Source organism: Physella acuta, unplaced genomic scaffold (assembly GCF_028476545.2).
Source record: "Physella acuta isolate Inbredline_101_S28 unplaced genomic scaffold, ASM2847654v3 ptg000418l, whole genome shotgun sequence".
Lineage (NCBI taxonomy): Eukaryota > Metazoa > Mollusca > Gastropoda > Physidae > Physella > Physella acuta.
In genome coordinates this window covers 325001-347445 of record NW_026731937.1, presented here as the reverse complement: position 1 = coordinate 347445, position 22445 = coordinate 325001, and the positions used below count along the sequence as shown (strand labels likewise).

The 22445-nt window shown below is 36.0% G+C and overlaps 1 protein-coding gene and 1 long non-coding RNA gene across 7 annotated transcripts in view; one reads left to right on the top strand and one right to left on the bottom strand.

Moving 5' to 3' along the window:
- The window catches only part of LOC131942667 (neutral amino acid transporter A), a 34229-nt gene that overhangs the window by 5249 nt on the left and 6535 nt on the right, over positions 1–22445 (top strand). The window contains exons 2-8 of one of the 2 annotated variants that reach the window (XM_059302568.1): positions 5137–5254; positions 16395–16629; positions 17729–17803; positions 18325–18447; positions 18824–18902; positions 19852–19894; positions 21111–21234. In XM_059302568.1, the coding sequence (XP_059158551.1) occupies positions 5222–5254; positions 16395–16629; positions 17729–17803; positions 18325–18447; positions 18824–18902; positions 19852–19894; positions 21111–21234 (712 nt within the window). In that variant the 5' untranslated portion in view covers positions 5137–5221. Of the gene's footprint in view, positions 1–5136; positions 5255–11736; positions 11777–16394; positions 16630–17728; positions 17804–18324; positions 18448–18823; positions 18903–19851; positions 19895–21110; positions 21235–22445 lie in introns of those variants that run through there. The other variant, XM_059302569.1, reaches the window with a different exon arrangement.
- Positions 1230–5112, bottom strand: LOC131942668 (uncharacterized). Of its 5 annotated transcripts, none has more exons than XR_009386794.1 (5): positions 4772–5112; positions 2461–2578; positions 2151–2293; positions 1701–1765; positions 1230–1384 (listed from the first exon to the last, which is right to left on the bottom strand). It is a non-coding gene; the product is annotated as an uncharacterized LOC131942668 (long non-coding RNA). The 5 variants fall into 5 exon arrangements; XR_009386795.1 differs by having other exon boundaries at positions 4783–5112; XR_009386793.1 differs by having other exon boundaries at positions 4792–5112.

Genomic DNA, 22445 nt, shown 5'->3' with positions numbered 1-22445 from the left:
TAATCTCATACAAGTTCTTGAAAGCAACATCAAAGACGAGAAATAAAAAGAGCCATCGTTGTCGGCTTATTTAACAGGGAAGTCTTAGTCTAAATCAATCCACGACAATGTCTTTAAGACAATAAACCTTAACTTTGCTTGAAATAACAATATCGTTCTTCATTCAGTCAAACTCAACATTATGGCTTCACTGAACTTTGTCATTGAAATGCATGTGTAGTTTGAAATGTGTGTCCAGAGGCGTAGCGACCCTTCCCGGCGCCCGGGGACATACTGTCAATTTGGCGCCCCCCTCGGGAGCAAATTTTCGATTTGCACCCCCCCCTCGAACTTTTCATTTGCACCCCCCCCTCAAACTTTCGATTTGCACCCCCCCCCCCTCGAACTTTTCATTTGCACCCCCCCTCAAACTTTCAATTTGGCGCCCCCCCCCCTAAGGTCGGCGCCCGGGGACATATGTCCCCCCCCCCGCCCCCCCCCCCCCCCCCCCCCTCGCTACGCCTCTGTGTGTGTCTGTTAAAATTGTACAGTTGATACCGAATATATCCAGCCTTTTTCTTCTTCATTCAGCTGCTTTTCTTTCTGGATTTCTTTTCTTATCTTTTGTCAATCCAAGAACAAGTGTTGTATCCCCAAGATAGGTTGCTATCCCCAACTATAGAGCCTCATCTACACGGGAGATTGAACTCAGGACTTCTCGGTTTAGCAACCACGAACTTTACAAGTTCTTGATTTTGGTATTGGCGTGTCAGTTTTCTTCTTTATTTAGTCGACATCTAAAGTTAAACAAAAACAGTTGCCTACCTCAGCAAAAATCAATGTAGGCCAATTATGGCCAGTGTAGCAATTAGCAACATCAAAGTTGATTTGGATTCCATGCAACACTCATTCCATACTTCTCTAGTGTGGAGGTCTTGCTTATTAATATTATCCTGTTTGTTTGATACTTTTCTTTAACTTAATAATATTAACCATAGACACTTTTTGCCTGGAGTACAAACTGGGTCACAGTATTCTCTGGTAAACAATTAAGTTCTTTTCCAAATATATGCTCAGCTAATAGAAACAGCATTCCTAGATTATTATTTTTTTTTTTGTTTTTTTTTTTTTAAAAGGGCTTCAGCTGTTTTAATGTCAACTTGTGCTGGGAATACTATAACTACATACAACCCTTTTCAGCTTTCAATCACTTGCATCTTATGTACAAAGTAAGAAAACCAAATACATCAAATTTTGAGAAATAATTTATTTATGAAACAATTGCATATAATTATAAAGCCAAACATTAATATATCAAGATTATTGCAATTATCACCATTTGCAGATTCTTGTTTAACTATGGTAGATGGAAGTATTAGTTGCCTTTTACATCACTTTTCACTTCCTGAAACAAAACAAAATGATTTTCTTAATCATCCATCTGAAATAATAAAATTAGCAAAAAAAAAAAATCTTTAGTTTAAATTAGTTTAAAACATCAAAACAAAACAAGAAAAAAGTGATTGAATAAGATGAATCATGGCATAGATATCTATAAAATTTTGCTTTAGTGATAAAGGGGGAAAAATTTAAGTTATTTTAAGTGAAACATAAGCTAGAGAAATAAACTATTAGGCCTAATTTAAATAATTTAATTCCTTTCTCCCAAAACACTACATGTATCCTTAAAAAAAGAAAACTTAAAATTTATCAATATTTACCTTGTGTATAAACTCTTCTGTACATCTACTGTATCAGCTTGACGCTCATTAGGTATGCCTAGTTCCTGTTGAGCAGTTAAGACAGATTAAGTAAATAATTCAAATTTGTAAGACAAACCACTAAATGATACTGTTTTATATATATATATATATATATATATATATATATATATATATATATATATATATATATAGGCCTATATATATATATATATATATATATATATATATATATATATATATATATATATATATATATATCCTTCCTGCAAATCAGCATATTTTGCAAAACAAATATTTAAAAAAATACATAATGATATTGTATCAATCATCACCACTGACTTGGTTTTACTAGGTAAAATATTTTTTTAAATACAATATTTATACAAATAAAAATCTATCTCAATCAACATGTTCAAAATAAACCAAAGCAAACTTGTGATAACTTACCTGATTAATGTTTGAGAGGATTCACCCAGTTCTCGCCACTGAAGCAGATTAGATGCATGTGTTATTACACTTGTGATATACTGATTGCCATTTTGTGTACTTTTAGTCCTGGAGATCTATGTTGTAGGCATAGACTGTTAAACCTGGATAGTAATATTATAGAAGTAAATTATATCTAGTATAATATAAATATTTTAAAATATAAATGACACTAAATTATATTTATCATTATTGGAAATAAAAATGGTACAATTAAGTTATAAAAAAACAAATTATAAAATTTAAAGCAGCTTATTAATAATTGTCATACCTTTTCCTACTTTTATGTCAAATGTAAGAGGTAATAGAGAAAGAACATCTTGTGTCATTTAGTATGCTGTAGTCTTTTTACTGGTAAAAATCAGATCTTCCCTTTTTTTTGGATGAACCTGTAAAAGAGAAATTACAACATGGATAAACACAATGAATATCATATCTAATCCTCAACTAGTTATCACCCCAATCCTAACCTCATTTTTTAAAACCAATTTCTAAATATGTTTTCAGAACAAATGTATGTTAAGTCTACCTATTTTAATGTTCAGAATACTAATATTTATCAAAACTACCTCCAGTTGAAATTCAAGATACCTTTATAAAAAGTTATTATGACTTTAACTTTGTGTAGTTGTTATTTAGGCTATTTGTTTAATTTATATTATTTAAATTAATATTTCATGCCTTGTTTTAAAAAGATCTACAAGTCTACTTTTGATTTTATGGTATAATCTGATAAAAATTAGGCTGCTACATCTGAAAACTAAGGTCAATGCAAAGACTTCCAAATTAACGATAAGTAGGCTTGTATAGATATTGTATATAATTACTAGCCCAATAGTATTACTCTACGACCAATGTATAGGACTTAATGTATCAGACCTAATTCCTATAATTAGGCCTACTAATTATTAAATAATTAATAGATCTAACAGTAGGATAATTACAATTATGGGCCTTAGCTGACATAGAGAGCTGAATACTTAACTAAACATTTTTAAAAATTATAGTAAGCTAAGTGAGTTGAATTATTTTATTTAGATAGGCCTAGGCTATAATATACTCTATAGCAGTCTATAGTGATAGTCGCAGAGTAGCGTATATCATAATAATTTCAAATTAAATCTATAAGCAACATTAAGCCTCTGCCTTGTTGCCTAATTAACTAATTAAAAACTAAAGCCTATTAAGCCTTTTCCTAATAAGCCTTTGGCCTAATTTAAATAACAGCCTATAGGCCCTATAATATATAAATAGGCTAAACTACTTGTAAGACCTAATCGACTAATGACTTAGAGAGTGCTAGGCCCCTTTCCGATATTATATAATTATAATAATTGCTTGATCAATATCATAATATCTAACACTGATTACATTAATTTACATAAGGCTATACCATCTTAACTATGACTAATACTTTTTCTACTAATAAAATAGGCTATCTCTAGTTTAAACTTAGGCCTAATAGTAATTAGTAATTATAATTAAGTAGGCCATTTTATGACATTTATAAAATTTTTAGTAGATGGCCGAACCTTAAATTTAAATACTAAAATAGATTTAGCATACTATGCCTATTGTTGGTCTAATTAATAATTTATTTTTCATTTAGAATTTTAGATCTCCAAAAGATAGGCCTAGGTCCTAAATAAATTATTTTTATTTTATTGAGCCCGCCTTAATGTATAAGATGTGATCTGTTTTTTTAATAAAAATAACCCTACACAATACTAGTGATTTAACTAATATCTAGTACTACTTTAGGCCTATTTAATTATTTATTAGTAGGCTGAATAAAATCTAAAGCTATAAGGCCTACTTTATTACTATATTTGCCTATTATTCTATAATTAATTTATGTTTTCTTTCAATACATAGTAGATCCTGTGGTACCTCAACATTCTAGTGCCTCGACATACCAGATTTTTTAAATACGAGCAGTTGAGCGAGTAATATTTCGCTTTGAGTTACGCGCAAAATTTGAGATACCGTATTTCACAGTTCATGTAAAAGAAATACCCCCAAAAAGATGCAAATGATTATTTATCGCAGCTATTTAATTATAATAATAAGCGTCTTACTCATATTTGCAGCATTATGAAAGGGAGAAAGAAATAAACTTCCTAAACAAGTTTTATTTTAAGCTACCAGCACATGAAAGTGACTTAAATTAAGCATGGCAAAAAAGAAGAGAAAAGCTGTCACGAAAATTAAGCTAACGTAATAATTTTATTTAGTATTTAGGCCTTACGTTTAAGTCTTAAGTGCAACAATGCTCAGTGAATTTTAGCCATTAATGGCATTAAGTTTAGGAATGATGTGTACTCTCAGTACTTGTGTAGCTTTAACTTTAGTATATTTTTAATATTTTTTAGACCTAAGCCTAATCTTGTAGATATAGATCTACAAACAATTTGAAAATAGAAGAGATTTAAAATTGAGTAGATCTAGATACTAAATGCTAAAGGACAGCTATGCCACAGAAATAATTATCTTTCTATCTAGTCAATCTAGACTAGTGACTAGATCTAGCTAGTGCTACTGAAAAATTACTAGATTTTCTAGATCTAGATTCTATCATTTACTTTCGACGCACTAGGCATACTTTTAACTTTTTCTCTCTAGTCAATAATGTAGATTTCTAGATCTAAATGTAAATCCTGATCTTGTAGATTTGATTTACGTAGGTTTTACATCAGTGTAAATCGTTGATCAAGTAGATCTAGTCTAGATCTGGACTAGCTCTCGTCAAAACAAAATGGCTGGAATATTAGCTTCAAAACACCTACAGTTTATGCTTTCCTAATTGTGGAGAGCATGTTTAATTATTGTTTTATTTTCAACGACAGTGTTGACTGAGAAACCACCAAAGGGTTTTATTCTCAGCGACACAGTCGGAGAGAGGCTCAACGATTCTGTCGTTGAGATGATCCGCATGGGGTGAACTGAAACTATATTACAAAATCGCATCGCTCTGTGAAACACTAGTTGTAAACATTGTCTGGATTACCGCCCCTGAGCTGGTCTGAAACAAAATGAGAACCGATGAATTATGGGAAATGGAAGTGGTAAGTTTGTTTCGTTTTCGTCTTTTTTTTTTAACTAGCTCTTTTTCATTGTAAAAAAAAGGGCTACCTGGTTCCGTAAATGATGAACGTTAAGGTTCAAGTTGTATTTTGTAAAACTGATTTTAAAACTTGCTTAATTAAAAAATTATGTATGTAGTTAGAATTTTTTTTTTGAAAATGTTAATATTTTGGTATGTGTTTCCTCACTATTGTCAAGTGCCAAATACTTTCACTTTAACTCTTCAACCATGCATACCAAACGAAATAAATCTATTTCGCGATATAATATTGTAGGGTGTTTAAATGTATCGACAAGTATTATAGTAACCCCACCTATCAGGACGAACTGAAATGACCCCCCCCCCCCTACACACACCTGCTGTGACTGACCAGATTGACCCCCGCCTGTTTAGACCCATGATCAGTCTCTCCAATTTTTATAGGCGTCGGTAATAAAAAGAAATCCTTGATGATTTTTTTTGTTTTATATATAAAGGGACGTAACAATGTTTTAAAACCTTGTAACAAGATAACTCAGTGGCGTCCCTTACATTTATCAACCTGACCTAGCCATTTCTAACTAGCTTACGTAGTCTAGTGTAAGAACAGCGAAAAGTTTAATATGAATGCTCAATGTAATAATGTAAAAAAAAATACGGCAAAAGTAGTTTTACGAGTGAGGCGTACCGTGAAAATAAATGTATTTGGTAACCCCTGACCTTACTTAATTAGTTGCTAGAACTGTTTGTTTACATGGGTTTTAGCTGTAGGGTCTGCTATATGTCTATGTAAGGCCATTGAACTGCAATTCTGTAAACATGCGCCGGCTCTGTGGTAAGATTATGTCTATGTGTCACCATTAGGAGTAGAATGCTGCTTGTGTATCACCATTAGGGTAAGTTGGTGTAAGATTTAATTCGTGTGTCACTACTGGGAACACATATTACCATTGGAGTAAAATTCACCACGAGTAAGATTATGCTCGTGTATCACCATTGGTCACCATTTGCGTAAGATTTAATTCGTGTGTCACTACTGGGATAATACATCATCAGTGTGTCACCATTAGAGTAAAATTCAGCTCGAGTAAGACTACACTCGTGTATCAGTATTGGTCACCATAGGTGTAAGATTTAATTCGTGTGTCACTACTGGGATAATACATCATCAGTGTGTCACCATTAGAGTAAAATTCAGCTCGAGTAAGACTACACTCGTGTATCAGTATTGGTCACCATAGGTGTAAGATTTAATTCGTGTGTCACTACTGGGATAATACATCATCAGTGTGTCACCATTAGAGTAAAATTCAGCTCGAGTAAGACTACACTCGTGTATCAGTATTGGTCACCATAGGTGTAAGATTTAATTCGTGTGTCACTACTGGGATAATACATCATCAGTGTGTCACCATTAGAGTAAAATTCAGCTCGAGTAAGACTACACTCGTGTATCAGTATTGGTCACCATAGGTGTAAGATTTAATTCGTGTGTCACTACTGGGATAATACATCATCAGTGTGTCACCATTAGAGTAAAATTCAGCTCGAGTAAGACTACACTCGTGTATCAGTATTGGTCACCATAGGTGTAAGATTTAATTCGTGTGTCACTACTGGGATAATACATCATCAGTGTGTCACCATTAGAGTAAAATTCAGCTCGAGTAAGACTACACTCGTGTATCAGTATTGGTCACCATAGGTGTAAGATTTAATTCGTGTGTCACTACTGGGATAAAACATCATCAGTGTGTCACCATTAGAGTAAAATTCAGCTCGAGTAAGACTACACTCGTGTATCAGTATTGGTCACCATAGGTGTAAGATTTAATTCGTGTGTCACTACTGGGATAATACATCACCAGTGTGTCACCATTAGAGTAAGATTCACCACAGCTTGTGCCGATTTATCACCACTGTGGGTAAGATTTTGCTAGTGTACTAATTCTGGGGTAAAGTTCTGCTCTTTTGGGTAACCTTCTTCCCACGTGTGTAACACGATTGAGTTAACTCAGCTAAAACGAGTATCGCGACAAACTTCATTAAACAAGCTCCCCTCTCCCCCCCCCCCCCCCCATCATCGTGACGACACGTGTGAGTCTTGATATGATACGGTTGTGGAAGCGGTCAAGCAAATGTGATGCTGTGTGGTTTGTGTCTACTTGTTTGTGTGGGTACGAGAGTGATTATGTGTGTGCGGGTCTAAGTGTTCTTTTGTGTAGTGTGTAGTCTTATGTGTGTTCAGCATTAACACACCACCATCGCACATGCCTTCGCTACCATACAGAATTCATCCCCCCCCCCTTCCCTTCCACAATTATATAAAAATCCTTTTAAAAACCTGAAATACATCACTCCTTAAAACCGCTTGGTCATGGAGCGTTAATTAACTTAATTTTTTACATGCTAATTAACTATCCATGACAAGACATTAGTTAAAAACCCAGACTAATCGATGTGACGTCAAGCTTCGCCATTCTTCATTGTTTTATTTTAGAAAAGAAATAGTTAGACAAGTATAATATGTTATATATAAATAAATAAAAAAAAATAATATATACATATATATATATATGTATATATATATATATATATATATATATATATATATATATATATATATATATATATATATATGTATATATATATATATATATATATATATATATATATATATATATATATATATATATATATATATATATATATATATATATAAAGAGCCTAAATTTCAATTGTCCTGTTAACCTAATGCGATATCAGGTACAAGTGTCAAGCTTTCTTTATACTGACAAAGAAAATTACTATTTTATGCTCCAGGTCTAAAATTAATAACTGCTTGTTTAAAATCTGATAGAACTAGATCTAGTTACGGACATGAAGTCGTGTTTAACTCTCCGTACCAGAGCTGAACATATGTTTATCCTATGCTCTCTTCTATAGTCGACATATGATAGCGAGATATTGACCTGTGTCTGTGACCTTAAACAAATTTCGAATCCGTCTGAGTTTAAAATGTATGTCGTTTTTTAGCAAATAGTTTACAACCAAATTTTTTTCCAAGTTGTTGGCGGACGTTGTTTGAAAGGTTTTTAGTTCCTATAGATTTTAGTAAGAATACCTGTTTTTATTTTTCGCGGTTTCTTTCTTTTGTCAGACCCGCCGCCCCCCCCCCCCCCCCTTCCCCCACCCCTTCTCCGCGGCCCACTCCTTTTTACCTGTTGTAAAGATATGCACATTTTTGTCAAGCTATGTACGTTTTTGTAATTATACGAACATGTTGTAAAGATATAAACTCTTTTGTAAAGATATGCACATTTTTTGTCAAGCTATAAACATGTGTGTATAGATATTGTAAAGACAAGAACACGTGTGTAATCTCTTGTAGACTAAACTATTTAGCTTGTATTGTTTACATAACAACCACAACACGTTGATCAGGAGATATAATTACTTTTATAACTTTATGGAACTGGGTGGGGGGGGGGCTAATATCTAAAGTTCTAAACAAAAAAATAGACCAAGGGGTACGAGTTAAAAAAGGTTGCGAAAATCGCCCTACTTTCTAAAGATAGTCGCTCTTCCCAGAGGTGTTATTCCCAGTTGCTACGACCACTATATACTCCATCATTCCATCATTTTTACGCGGCTTGCTGCAAAATAAAAGAAAATTAAAATTAATTTACGGAAACCCTGTTTGCTAAATTGTATATACTCTAAGGTAACAAACTAAACCCTAAGTTAATGATAAGTGATGCATGTTTTGGTCATGAGAATGTTTGGCCTATTGAACTCCACTTAGTTGTATCGACGCCCCTGAGTAGAATGGATATGATTTGTGCACATCTTGCTGGGGCTAAGGTCGTTTACCGATATAGGTGAAATGACGTGGAGAATTTTTAAATCTGGGACACTTAAAAACTAGGACGACATTGTGTTTTGTATGATAAGCATAGGGGTAGTAGTGGATCAATCTTGAGAGGGGTCCCTTGTTACATTGTATCGTTTGTTTGTTTGTTTGTTTGTTTGTTTGTTTGTTTGTTTGTTTGTTTGTTTGTTTGTTTGTTTGTTTGTTTGTTTGTTGGTTTGTTTGTTTGTTTGTTTGTTTGTTTGTTTGTTTGTTTGTTTGTTTGTTTGTTTGTTTGTTTGTTTGTTTGTTTGTTTGTTTGTTTGTTTGTTTGTTTGTTTGTTTGTTTTTAAAAGGGATCGATAGTGGATCAATCTTGGACAGGGCCCTTTGTTGTACTGCACTGTGATACGAGACAGGGGGTGGGGATACTATTGAGTGAGGCCCCTAGTCTGACAAATATTACTGGGGACTGGGACTATTATAGCAGTCTTTATATTTTGTTATAGGTTATAAAGTCATACAATACGGCTGCTGAAAGTAGGGGTCCTCGAACTAATGCCAGGTTAGCCCCGGACTTTAATCCGCCCCCCCCCCCCCCCCCGTATGGTGGAATTTCAATTATTTAATTTCCACCAATAACTGACTGATTAACAAGATAATTATTGAAAAGTACAGTTTGATTTAAGCTGCCCCACATATGAGTTGTTTAATATCCAATACAAACGTTATTCACATAGTTAAGTAAGTCCTTCAGATAAGCCGACCAGTCAAAAACATTGCAGGACATTTAACCTCAAATGCCGGTCAATATTACAAAAAGACAACCATTATTTGGATTTTTTTGGCACTGCTATATAGATCTATACAACATTTAAGGTGATGCTATTTTATTTAAAAGTTTTAGGTGAAATATTTGTTGTTTTTCAATTTAGCTGATTCTAATGGAGTCGTGTTGTCGAAACAGATATGTTCTAATTTCACGACTATCTAAACTAATATGCAAATAATTTTTGCTCTAATTACAATTAATATTGTAAAAAAAAATATAGGGACGTAATTAATTGTTTCACCGGTTATTCTAACTTCCATCCAGGTAAAAATTATCATGACTATTAAATGAATACTTCACCGGTTGTTCTAACTACCAGCTGCAAACGTTTATCACCGAGTACTCTAAATCGTGATACATTCTGTAATTTATCCTTCCTTCTTCCGTTTTTTTTTTAATTACACTAATTACAGACTCACGCTCATGACGTCCAGCGTCCACGGCACACGATTGTTCGTCTGATAAGCAGACGTGTCATGTTACGTCTTCAGTCACGCAGACGATCAAATATAGTCTCGCGGTATAGTAGTTTCACCACAGTATGTCTGTTCAGTCACACGTCATTTGTTGGAGATTTTTTCTGTAGTATCTGATGCAGTTTTTTTTTTCTATATCACAAATCGTAGTTAGCGCGTCAGTTGGGGGTTGAGGGTCTATTGAAAAGTAAAAGGTACTGTGAGAGATTGTCACGTATTGCGACGAGAGGTGACGAGAAGTAACGAGAAGTGACGAGATGTGACGAGAAGTGACGAAAAGTGACGAGAAGTAACGAAAAGTGACGAGAAGTAACGAGAAGTGACGAGACGTAACGAGAAGTGACGAGATGTGACGAGAAGTGACGAAAAGTGACGAGAAGTAACGAGAAGTGACGAGAAGTAACGAGAAGTGACGATATATGACGAGAAGTAACGAGAAGTGACGAGAAGTAACGAGAAGTGACGAGAAGTAACGAGAAGTGACGAGAAGTGACGATATATGACGAGAAGTAACGAGAACTGATGAGAAGTGACGTGAAGTGACGAGACGTAACGAGAAGTGACGAGATGTGACGAAAAGTGACGAGAAGTGACGAGAAGTAACGAGAAGTGACGAGAAGTAACGAGAAGTGATGATATATGACGAGAAGTAGCGAGAAGTGACGAGAAGTGACGATATATGACGAGAAGTAACGAGAAGTGATGAGAAGTGACGAGACGTAAAGAGAAGTGACAAGAATTGTGTTTAAAAATGATAATAGTTTTCATTTAAATGTAAAAAAAAAAATGTGTATGTACATGTTACTCGTTTTAACTTACATACCAAAAAAAATGGTTTATTTTAATGCTTAAAATTTCATTTCAAATCCGAGAAATGTGTTTAAAAATGCTGATTGTTTCTTGTTACATAATCCCCTCCCCCCCCCCCCCCCCCCGCCAGCCAGCGGCTTCATTTTATAACGCCTATCTTCCTATACAAGTTAGATATAATGTGAGCCGAGATGGGGGACCCTCCCCCCCCCCAACTCTAACTACACAGCTGAGTTCTGCCTTTTGTCTCGATGTTTCACGATAGGCAGATAAAGAAAAAAAAACATCTTTTTATTTTTTAAACTGTGAAAATATCCTTATGATCTATTTTTAGCATCACATAGCTACCACTAATATCCTGTTGACAAATATCTCCCCCCCCCCTACCAAACACTAGTCGCACATTCACAAAACAACCCCACCCCCTCTAGAGTCAATAAAAATCTCCGCCCCTGACTATCTCTAATGACGGTGTTAAATATTTGCCGCTAAAGACCACGTGTCTCACACGCGAGAGTGTCATCGTCTGCCAATATAGTTGTCACAGGGCCGCAGGTAGGGATAACATGTTTATGTCAATGGTGTTTGTCTATGTTTACGTCTATGTCACGGGTGTATGTGTATGTTTATGTCTATGTGACGGGTGTGTGTCTATGTATATGTAAAAGGTGTGTGTCTAACTTTATGTCTATGTCGCGTATGTGTGTCTATGTCTATGTAAAAGGTGTGTGTCTATGTTTATGTCTATGTCACGGGTGTATGTGTATATTTCTGTCTATGTTGCGGGTGTGTCTATGTTTATGTCTATATCAAGTGTTTTCTCTATGTTTATGTCTATGTCACGGGTGTGTGTCTATGTGTATACCGAGGGCATGTCATATTTATGTCAAAGTTAATCCTCTCAACATTGCACCATAAATAACTTTGCGGTGGAGCCGATTTTTTAAAAAGTTTATGTGTTTATGAGAAAGGACTGAACCTTTTCAGTCGGAGCGATTATTCCAGTGAATAAGCGAGCAACAGAACGGTAATGTGCAAGTTTAATTTAGTTTAATTAAGTGACTTGATTGGGTTTTTTTCTATGACAGGCGAGTGCCTAAAACGTCATCGAATTGAGTTGTTTTTAGCCCGAGTTTAACAAAAAAAAAACTGTTGCTGTGCTTAGTGTTGATGTTAGTGTCGTGATTAACATAGCGATACCATAATTCATCTATCTTTGAGTAGTTAAGAACTAACCACTATTGGAACCCCTATTAATTTTAGGATTAGGGTAAGCCTTATGGGTGCTCGGATAAAACCCAGCAAAATGTCTTAACAAAATAAACATACACCTACCACAAGAACTATTTAAACTTGTGAGTGACGAATTTTTAAAAATAATAATTAACTAATATCACGAGTGGATTAAAAATTGTGTATTATGTATCAAATTTATTCCAAATGTTTTTTTCGCAATTAATTTAACAGTTAGTTGTTTCATTGTAATCTGTTATTCCTAAGATAGGAATGAGTATTTTTACCAAACACATCGTTTACAGCACACACACAACCACACACACACACAACACCCACACGCGCGCTGTGACGTCATTATAGCAAGCTAGATATAGTAATTGAAAGGTTTTCTCGACTAAAATAATCAGGCTGTCTAAACTTGTATCAAATGTGTATCTTTTTTTTTTGTAACTGCCCATTGAATGCCCTTGGGTATTTTTTCTCTGTCTTTTTTTAATTTTCCGAAACAATTATAACCTTCCTTCTACCATCAGCTTTGTGATTCCTCGTCTAGAATTATTCTTGTTGCTATGGTAACTTAGTGGGCTAATAGTAATATTGTGACGGTATTGTGATTAAATTTTTGTGAGGATTGTTTACGGTTAAATCTATATCTTGTTTATAGGTAAGTGTATATCTTGTTTACGGTTTAATGTATATCCTGTTTACGGTTTATTGTATATCTTGTTTACGGTTTAATGTTAATGTTGTTTACAGTTTAATGTGTATGTTGTTTACGGTTTAATGTAAATCTACTGCACTAGAGATTCGATAGAGTAGTACATTTGAAGGAACAGTGCATATTTTGTGGCTCAATCGCATGTAGACACTACTCTTGTGATTTACTAAATGGTTTGGTTAGTGCTTAGGCTAAGGGTAGGGTTATTTTTTAGGCTCAGGTTACAGTTAGCGTTTGATACTTTAACGTTGATAAGTGTTAGGCATTTGTGCGGCTTTTTCTTTAAAATTCGTAACAAAAAAAAAAAAAAAATAGATATCATTTCTTCGTGGCCGGAATGAACAGGGACGGGGTGGTCGAATGGTAGAGCGCTCCACTACTAGCTTAAAGGTCTTAGAGTTCGGATTTTGGTCCTCATTAGAGACAGCAGGACGTAACTGAGTCCACCCAGCTCACGCTAGCGAAGGTAAAGACGGTTGGGTATAGTGCTGAACACCAGTGTTTCTTCCAGACTTTTTTTCTCCGGGGGGGGGGGGAGCACTTGTATATGTTTTCATCTGCCCTATGGATCGTAATTTCTGAAAGGGTAATAAACTTTCCATTATGGAAGTAGTATAGGCTAAAGTATGTAGTTAAATTTGGTTTTTAATACTTTTGCGTTCGGGCATGTGCTTGAGTTTGTCTTTTTATTTGGATAGCATTTCTGTACTCGTAGCCAAAGAGATAACATTAGCATTTTTTCCATGACTTGCATAAATGTAGGCCTAAATCTTGTGACAGTAAAATAAAAAAATAAAAACTTCTGTTTGCATGTAAGTTGGTTATACTAGACATATAAAGATAAAAGAGATGACTCCACCTTATGAGATAAAACTAAAGTGCTAGTCAGTATCTGGGCAGATATATCTACATTTGATGAACACAGCTGTCCAGACAAGCAACACGTCTCTAACAAATGTGTAGGCCTACTTTCTTTTTGAGTCAACAGACCTTTTAAATGTTTTTTTTTTCGACTTTAGGCCATAAGCGCAGAGGAAGTAGAGTTTTAAATTTTCAAAACTTTGATATAAAAATGTTCAGCCGACATCAATGACGAGTAATTTCATTGAAAAGGCAACCTCGTTGTACGGGCAATTTTGGCTTCTTGTCTAAAGGTCCACATTAAACGACGAGTAGATGTCGTTCTTTGTTGCAGATACGTCAAGGCACTACCCCTTGGCCACGCCGGAACATGCACTAACCCAATCCCCCCTACCCTTACACTACCAACCACTAAACCAACCTACCAATCTCACACTACCAACCTATAACCCTACCCCCAGCCACTAACACAACCTGCCCCCACACACACACACAAAACACTAACCCAACCCCAACCCCTCTACCCCTACAACACCAACCACTACTTCAACCTAACCCCCTACCCCTACACTACCAAACACTAACCAAACCCCCCCCCCCACCCCCAACACTACGCTCCACTACCTTAACCTCCCCTTTACCCCCACACTACTAACCACTAACTCAACTTGCCCCCCCCTACAATACCAACGACTAACCCAACATACCCCCCTGCCCCCACACTACCAAACACTTACCCTTCTTGCCCCCACCCCACCCCACCCTCACACTACCACGCACTGTCCCCTACCCCACACAACCAACCATTAACCCAACCTGCCCCTCTACCCCCCACACCATCACCCACTAACCCAATCTTCTCCCCTCCCCCCCCCCCCCACTACCCCACTATCATAACACACGATTACCACGCACGTCCTTGACCCTAGCCAGACTTTACCTAACGTATCACAGAATTGCCTCTTGAGAAAGTAATACACTATCAGTGCGGAGTCAAGTGTAAACATAGCACCGATGTCGGGGTCATCTACCTCTCTAGATAGGCTACCTCTCTGGGTACCATAAAAAAAAACTTCTGCCAAAAACTATTTTCAGAGTTGCACTGAAAATGTCATTTATATATATATATATATATATATATATATATATATATATATATATATATATATATATATATATATATATATACTTTAAAACACCTGTCTGAAAATGTCAACAGTTTGAAAGTGTCTACAGTACACTGTCTTTATAACGTTGTTAGACTTTGAAAAAAAAACCTTTAAAATTACATAATCATGACGAGATTTTTTTTAAATGTCTTATGTAAATATTTCACACGGTGCTCAATACAGGACCAGAGTACAACTGAGACTGTACCCCAAGTAGCAGCCATAGACAGATAACAAGTCTTTGAGATAAAGCAAACTATGTTTGAACTATGTGTCTCGGTTATTGGATAATAACACCACCACCACCACCCCTCCCCCCTCCACACACACACATACACAAACAAAACTATGCCTGCGATTCTTGTGGTCTATCGCGGCTAAACAATAGAAGCAGAGTTTCTTCCCGGCATCTCTCTGAACGAAATGAAATTTATATAATTTATATATAAAATATATACTTTTAACAGTGTCCGCCCCCCCCCCCCCTCCCGAAGAAAGTCTACTGCCCCCCCCCCCCCCGCGAGAAAAAAGTCTGTAAGAAACACTGAATAGAAGTCCTGTCTTTAATTCTCTGGAATAATTAAATATCTCATACTTTACTTCAATTACTTTACGACATACCACATCGCTGGCTTATCAACTCGAGATGTTGATATTTTCAGATTTTCATCTTGCTTTTTCTAATTATTCCAGAGGTGGATCAGTTTAATAAAGAATCTCTAGTCAGTCTCAATATAAATGCCCAAACCGTGACAATAACACAACAATGAAATTATAGTAACTAACAACACACAATTGTTTTATGAAAATTATCATTGTATTATCAATTAATTAATATATAGTAAATAACAGTTTATAAACTACATATTTAGTAATGTTTTAAACATGTAATAGATCCTGATAAATAACATTCTCAATTTATTTAGACCCAATTTTTTTATGTATTGTTCTCCTTTTCCCTTTTCACTCTTCTTGTTCTGTGTTCGGTATTTCTTTGGTTGTCCTTCTTTACCCCTGTTACTTCCCTTTACTAAATCGAGCTGCAGTCAAGCAATTTCAACCAAACTTTATAAAAAAAAATTCATAAAAAACGTTTTAATAACAAGCTTTTATGTAATGATGCACTAAAAAGTAGAAAAATAAATAACGTTATATAAATAAATAAACTGATTCTATCCCCCCCCCCCAGACGACACCGCTCAACATGACCGCCCAGGGGGAGCCAGACAAGGAGAGAGGCGACGCCAACAACAGCAACACCACGGAGCCCGACATCAAGACGGTCAGCTTCAAGAAGAAGGTGGCCATAGTCCTCAGGCAGAATGCCCTCATACTGGCCACGATGGGGGGCATTGTGCTGGGCATCAGCCTAGGGATGGGTCTTCGTGAGCTGGACATGTCCGATCAGGCCCTAATGTGGCTAGGTAGGGGCTTCTTTTCTGATCTAAAGAATTTTAGTTCGTAATCTGTTAAAAGGTGTTATTTCTTTATTCTGATTTAAATATGTCTAATGATATTTTTTATTAAATAGTTCTTAAATCTGAATGGCCATGGGAACAGAAGTTAAAAGATTGCCCGTAAAAGTTTTTGAAAACGTAATTTCTTTAAGCACTTTTGCAATGAACTAGATTTTAGAAATACTAGTATCACATTCATCTTCGACCGTTCCGCCCCTATCGCCTATGTCCCACACACCATAGCATTAAAGTAAAAATAAACTTTTATTGTTATCATACTATTTTCTATTTTCTTCCACTCACCATCCCAAATAAGAAATCTAAGTGCCGAAGTTATCTACCCAAAGATTTTACCGCATGTGTAGTTTTTGTGTTATCGCAAGATCTTACAATAGTTCTATGTGTTATTTAATTATGGTATGTGTAGTTTTATTGTGTTAAACGGAAAACTTTGCAGTAGATCTGTTTTGTTTTTTATGGTTTGTTTTGGTTTTAAAATGTTAAAATTGAAGCCAACACGACATGTGTAATTTCAATGTGTTGTTATTTTGGCATGTGTTGTTTCAATGTGTTGTAATTTTAGAATGTGTTGTTTCAATGTGTTGGTATTTTAAATGTGTAGTTTCAAAGTGTTGTTACTTTTAGCATGTGTAGTTTCAATGTGTTGTTATTTTTAGCATGTGAAGTTTCAATGTGTTGTTATTTTTAGCATGCGTAGTTTTAATGTGTTGTTATTTTTAGCATGCGTAGTTTTAATGTGTTATTTTTAGCATGCGTAGTTTTAATGTGTTGTTATTTTTAGCATGCGTAGTTTTGAATGTGTTGTTATTTTTAGCATGCGTAGTTTTAATGTGTTGTTATTTTTAGCATGCGTAGTTTTAATGTGTTGTTATTTTAGCATGCGTAGTTTTAATGTGTTGTTATTTTTAGCATGCGTAGTTTTGAATGTGTTGTTATTTTTAGCATGCGTAGTTTTAATGTGTTGTTATTTTTAGCATGCGTAGTTTTAATGTGTTGTTATTTTAGAATGTGTAGTTTATCTGAAAATGTTTCCATTTGATCACAGGTCTACCTGGAGAACTCTTCCTGCGGTGTCTGAAGGCCACTGTGGTGCCATTGGTCGTCTGCATGGTGATCACATGTAAGCTACGTCATCAAATCTTGTGCTAGTATCAGTTAGTGGATATCATCATATGAGGAGGGGGGGGGCGCGAGTGGTGTGAAGTTCATATAGTAAATTATTTATACTAAAAAAAAATATAAAATTGCGAGTGTTTAATACTACAAAAACAATACAAATTCGGGAGTGTTTAGTACTACAAATACTAAAACGTTACGGCATGCTATACAATACAAGCATCGTCTAAAAGAAAGTTATGTAACTTTTAGTCACAGATATAAAGCTTACTTATTTACAACCCATTTAACAGGAAAATTTTGCGAATAAAAATGCTGATAAAATTTGAATAGGGGTACAAAATACATAAATAGCGACCCATGCTTTTCTTTCAAGTTATTTAAGTAGTGGTAAATTCTTACCTAATTAAAGAAAACTATTTTTTTTTACTGTTTAGCGCAAGTAAAAAAAAAACCGTGTTACTAATTACGATTTTCATTATTTTTTTTAATGCTCATTTTCTGTTATCCACACCAAAACCACAGGTACAGCCACACTTGATCCCAAGAGTAACGGCAAGATCGCCGTTGTGGCGACTTTGGGATTTTTTTTAACACAAGTTTTGGGGACCCTGATCGCTGTTGTTATGTTCTACATTTTTAAACCAGGTGAGTACAGGAAGTTAAATTTATCATAAGCTACGTACTACGTGTTTAAAACAATGTGACTACAGTTTATAATAAACTCCGTGCCACATTTTCTATTTCAATTAAGAATGATTTCAATGGGTCCAACTTAATGTTTACGGTAAAATGATTAATTTAATTATAAATAATATTTAATATTAATGTTAGAAACGTTTAATTTTAATACAATTTTTTAAGTATAATTTACAAATACATTTTATTTTAATGGTAAAAATGTTTAATCGTGTTTCACAAAAATGTTTTGTTTTTAATCATAAAACTTGTCTAATTTATAAAATTGTTTACTTCTGATTGTAAAAAAAAAAGTTAATTTAATTACAATTTGGTGTATTGTCAGACCCTGGCAAGTTGTCGGATGGAAATGAAAGTTTTGACACCAACCTCAACACACAAGACGTCATCGCCGACCTCCTAAGGTAACTAATGTGATTGTTGGAGGTGGGATAATATTTGGTTTAACCATGTGCAGAACGATGTGATTGTTGGAGGTGGGATAATATTTGGTTTACTTAAGTACTGAAAGATGTGATTGTTGGAGGTGGGATAATATTTGGTTTACTTAAGTACTGAAAGATGTGATTGTGGCTGGCAGTAACAATGTCATCAAAAATTTTTTTAAATAAAAATTACGCATGTAAAAAAATATTAAAAACTAAATAAAAAATTTAAAAAAGAAATTACTTCTGTTTATGGTTCTACAGATTTAACTTTAAAGTTCAAATTTTCGAATCAATACACAAACCTTAAGACATCAAACTTTTACCTTTGAATGGTATTATTCAACACCTTTTATACACTCCTGGATAGTGATGAAAGCTAGAACTTAATGCTATTTTTTTTTTAGCTGCTTACTTTTTGTTGAGTGTTTGTGCTATTCTAGCTGTTGATAATATACGAGCTGACCCGCGACGTAGTATACGCCGCCATCTAGTTGTTTTATTTTCTGCTTATCAGCAATTCATAATTTGTGAATTCAACAATATATGGAATAGACATGGAATAGCGTATATTGTCCTTGTACTAAAGGCCTCCGCCATTGCGTGACTGTGCTCATCTTTTGAGAACTGTAGTGTATATCTCTTTATAAAGAAATATTCTTATTATACAGTTTTTGCTAAGTATGAGCTTATTTATAGAAATAAAGATTAAAAGTTTGGGGGCGGAGGAAGTTGGGTATTCAAATCTGCAGTACTTTTAATTAGAATTGTTAACTTTTTTTTTATTTTTATTTTTTAATTATGTTACTTGAAAATTATAATTGTTAAACTTTGGGAACATGTTTAAGTTTAAAATAGAATCATTAAATCAGTAGTGTAAAGCTAATATTCAATTAAAACTTTATAATTATGTTTGTGATTTTTACAGAAATATTTTCCCTGATAATGTAGTTGGTGCAGCAATATCACAGGTAACATAAAATATTACTAAAATTTAATTTATTTAAAAAACTATATACTTTTTTGCATGAATACTGTACATACCACAACAAAAATGTGCTTGAAATTTTTAAATGCGGATACTTCTATAGAGTTGTTTCCCTTAAAGGTTTTGAAGTGAAAGGTTTTTCCTACTATTCTTATTCACCATGGAGTTACATTACTACATCATCCTTACTATTTAGACATACCCCTAGGCTTGAGGTGGTAACTGTAATAAAGTACCCTAACAATCACTTTTAAAAAAGGGACAAAACTAGTTTTGTTTTTACTTTCTCGTATATACGTAGTATAGAGAAAGTATTGTAATCGTGCAAAAAAAAAATCGAGATTTTTACAAATCTCGACGTTTTACACCTCACTGATACGGAAAAATATAATTTTGCAATCTTGTCCGTATGTCTGTGTGTCTGTGTGTGTGTGTGTGTCTGTGTGTGTGTAAACACGATAACTTGAGTACCGTTACAGCTAGGTTGATGAAATTTCATATATAAGTATTTTATCAAAATCGTAGATCCGCATCAACTTTTGAGCGATTTCCGATAACCGGAAGTGGTACTTTTTCTACTTTGAATTTTTCAAAAGCCTATAACTTGAGTACTATTTCAGATAGATAAATGAAATTTCACCTGTAAGTAAAAGATCTAATTCTCTACCTTCTGTTAAATTTTGAGTAATTTCCGTTGACGGGAAGTACTAATTTACGCTATTGCCGATTTCTCAAAAACGCATCTAAATTTATAAAGTACTAATAATATTGCGCACCATTATGAACATCTTTATTCGGCGTTCGCTTGGTGCGCAATACTTTTTTCTATGAGATTCTATTCTATTTAAAAAAGTTTAAGTATTTAAAATGGATTAAAAATCATAACTAGATCTATCTCCCGAGTTCCCATCCCCTGTTGTTTTATATAAGAATATTCGAGAAAATTAGGGGAGATCACTCCCGGTTTATTTTTTTAAATAACTAAAATTTAAAAAAAAAAAACAGAAAAAATATAATACCAGCCGGCGAAGAAAATAAAAAGCAGTAGTGTTTAAAATTATTTTTTTAATATAAAATTTCATCTACGTAAAAAAATAATATAATAGCACTAAATCACAACTACCACCAACGTACCATAAACCGAGTACCATCTACAAATACACGTTGCTATAACAACCGTGTTGTCTGTTCCACCACAGTCAGTCTCGGTCTACACGAGAAAAGAAGCTCAGCAGCTGGTCAGCAACGGCACGAGCAACTCCACCGTTACCATGGTAACCATGGAGAGATCCATCGGGAAGTCGGACGGGATGAACATCTTAGGTGAGCTGTGACTTGTGAACCTTGTGGGGTAGGGGTGAGCTGGGACTTGTGAACCTTGTGGGGTAGGGGTGAGCTGGGACTTGTGAACCTTGTGGGGTAGGGGTGAGCTGGGACTTGTGGGGTAGGGGTGAGCTGGGACTTGTGGGGTAGGGGTGAGCTGGGACTCGTGGGGTAGGGGTGAGTTGGGACGTGTGAACCTTGTGGGGTAGGGGTGAGTTGGGACGTGTGGGGTAGGGGTGAGCCGGGACGTGTGAACCTTGTGGGGTAGGGGTGAGTTGGGACTTGTGGGGTAGGGGTGAGTTGGGACTTGTGGGGTAGGGGTGAGCTGGGACTTGTGGGGTAGGGGTGAGCTGGGACTTGTGGGGTAGGGGTGAGCTGGGACTTGTGGGGTAGGGGTGAGTTGGGACTTGTGGGGTAGGGGTGAGCTGGGACTTGTGGGGTAGGGGTGAGTTGGGACTTGTGGGGTAGGGGTGAGCTGGGACTTGTGGGGTAGGGGTGAGTTGGGACTTGTGGGGTAGGGGTGAGTTGGGACGTGAACCTTGTGGGGTAGGGGTGAGCTGGGACGTGAACCTTGTGGGGTAGGGGTGAGTTGGGACTTGTGGGGTAGGGGTGAGCTGGGACTTGTGGGGTAGGGGTGAGTTGGGACTTGTGGGGTAGGGGTGAGTTGGGACTTGTGGGGTAGGGGTGAGTTGGGACTTGTGGGGTAGGGGTGAGCTGGGACTTGTGGGGTAGGGGTGAGTTGGGACTTGTGGGGTAGGGGTGAGTTGGGACTTGTGGGGTAGGGGTGAGCTGGGACTTGTGGGGTAGGGGTGAGCTGGGACTTGTGGGGTAGGGGTGAGCTGGGACGTGTGGACCTTGTGGGGTAGGGGTTAGTTGGGACTCGTGGGGTAGGGGTTAGTTGGGAATTGTGAACCTTGTGGGGTAGGGGTGAGTTGGGACTCGTGGGGTAGGGGTGAGCTGGGACTTGTGAACCTTGTGGGGTAGGGGTTGAGCTGATGAGCTGAGATCAGTTTCTTCCAGGCATCTCTTCGGGGAAGCCGGAGCCCCCCCCCCCCCCTCCGAACTAAGGAAATGGAATATATATAGAAAATATATATACAGTGTCAGCCCCTTCCTGAAAATAAATAGTCCGCCCCCCTCCCCCTCAAAAAAGTGCCCCCCTGGGGTATCAGTGTGTTGAGCGTGGAAGATGTGTGAGGGACGGGGAGAAC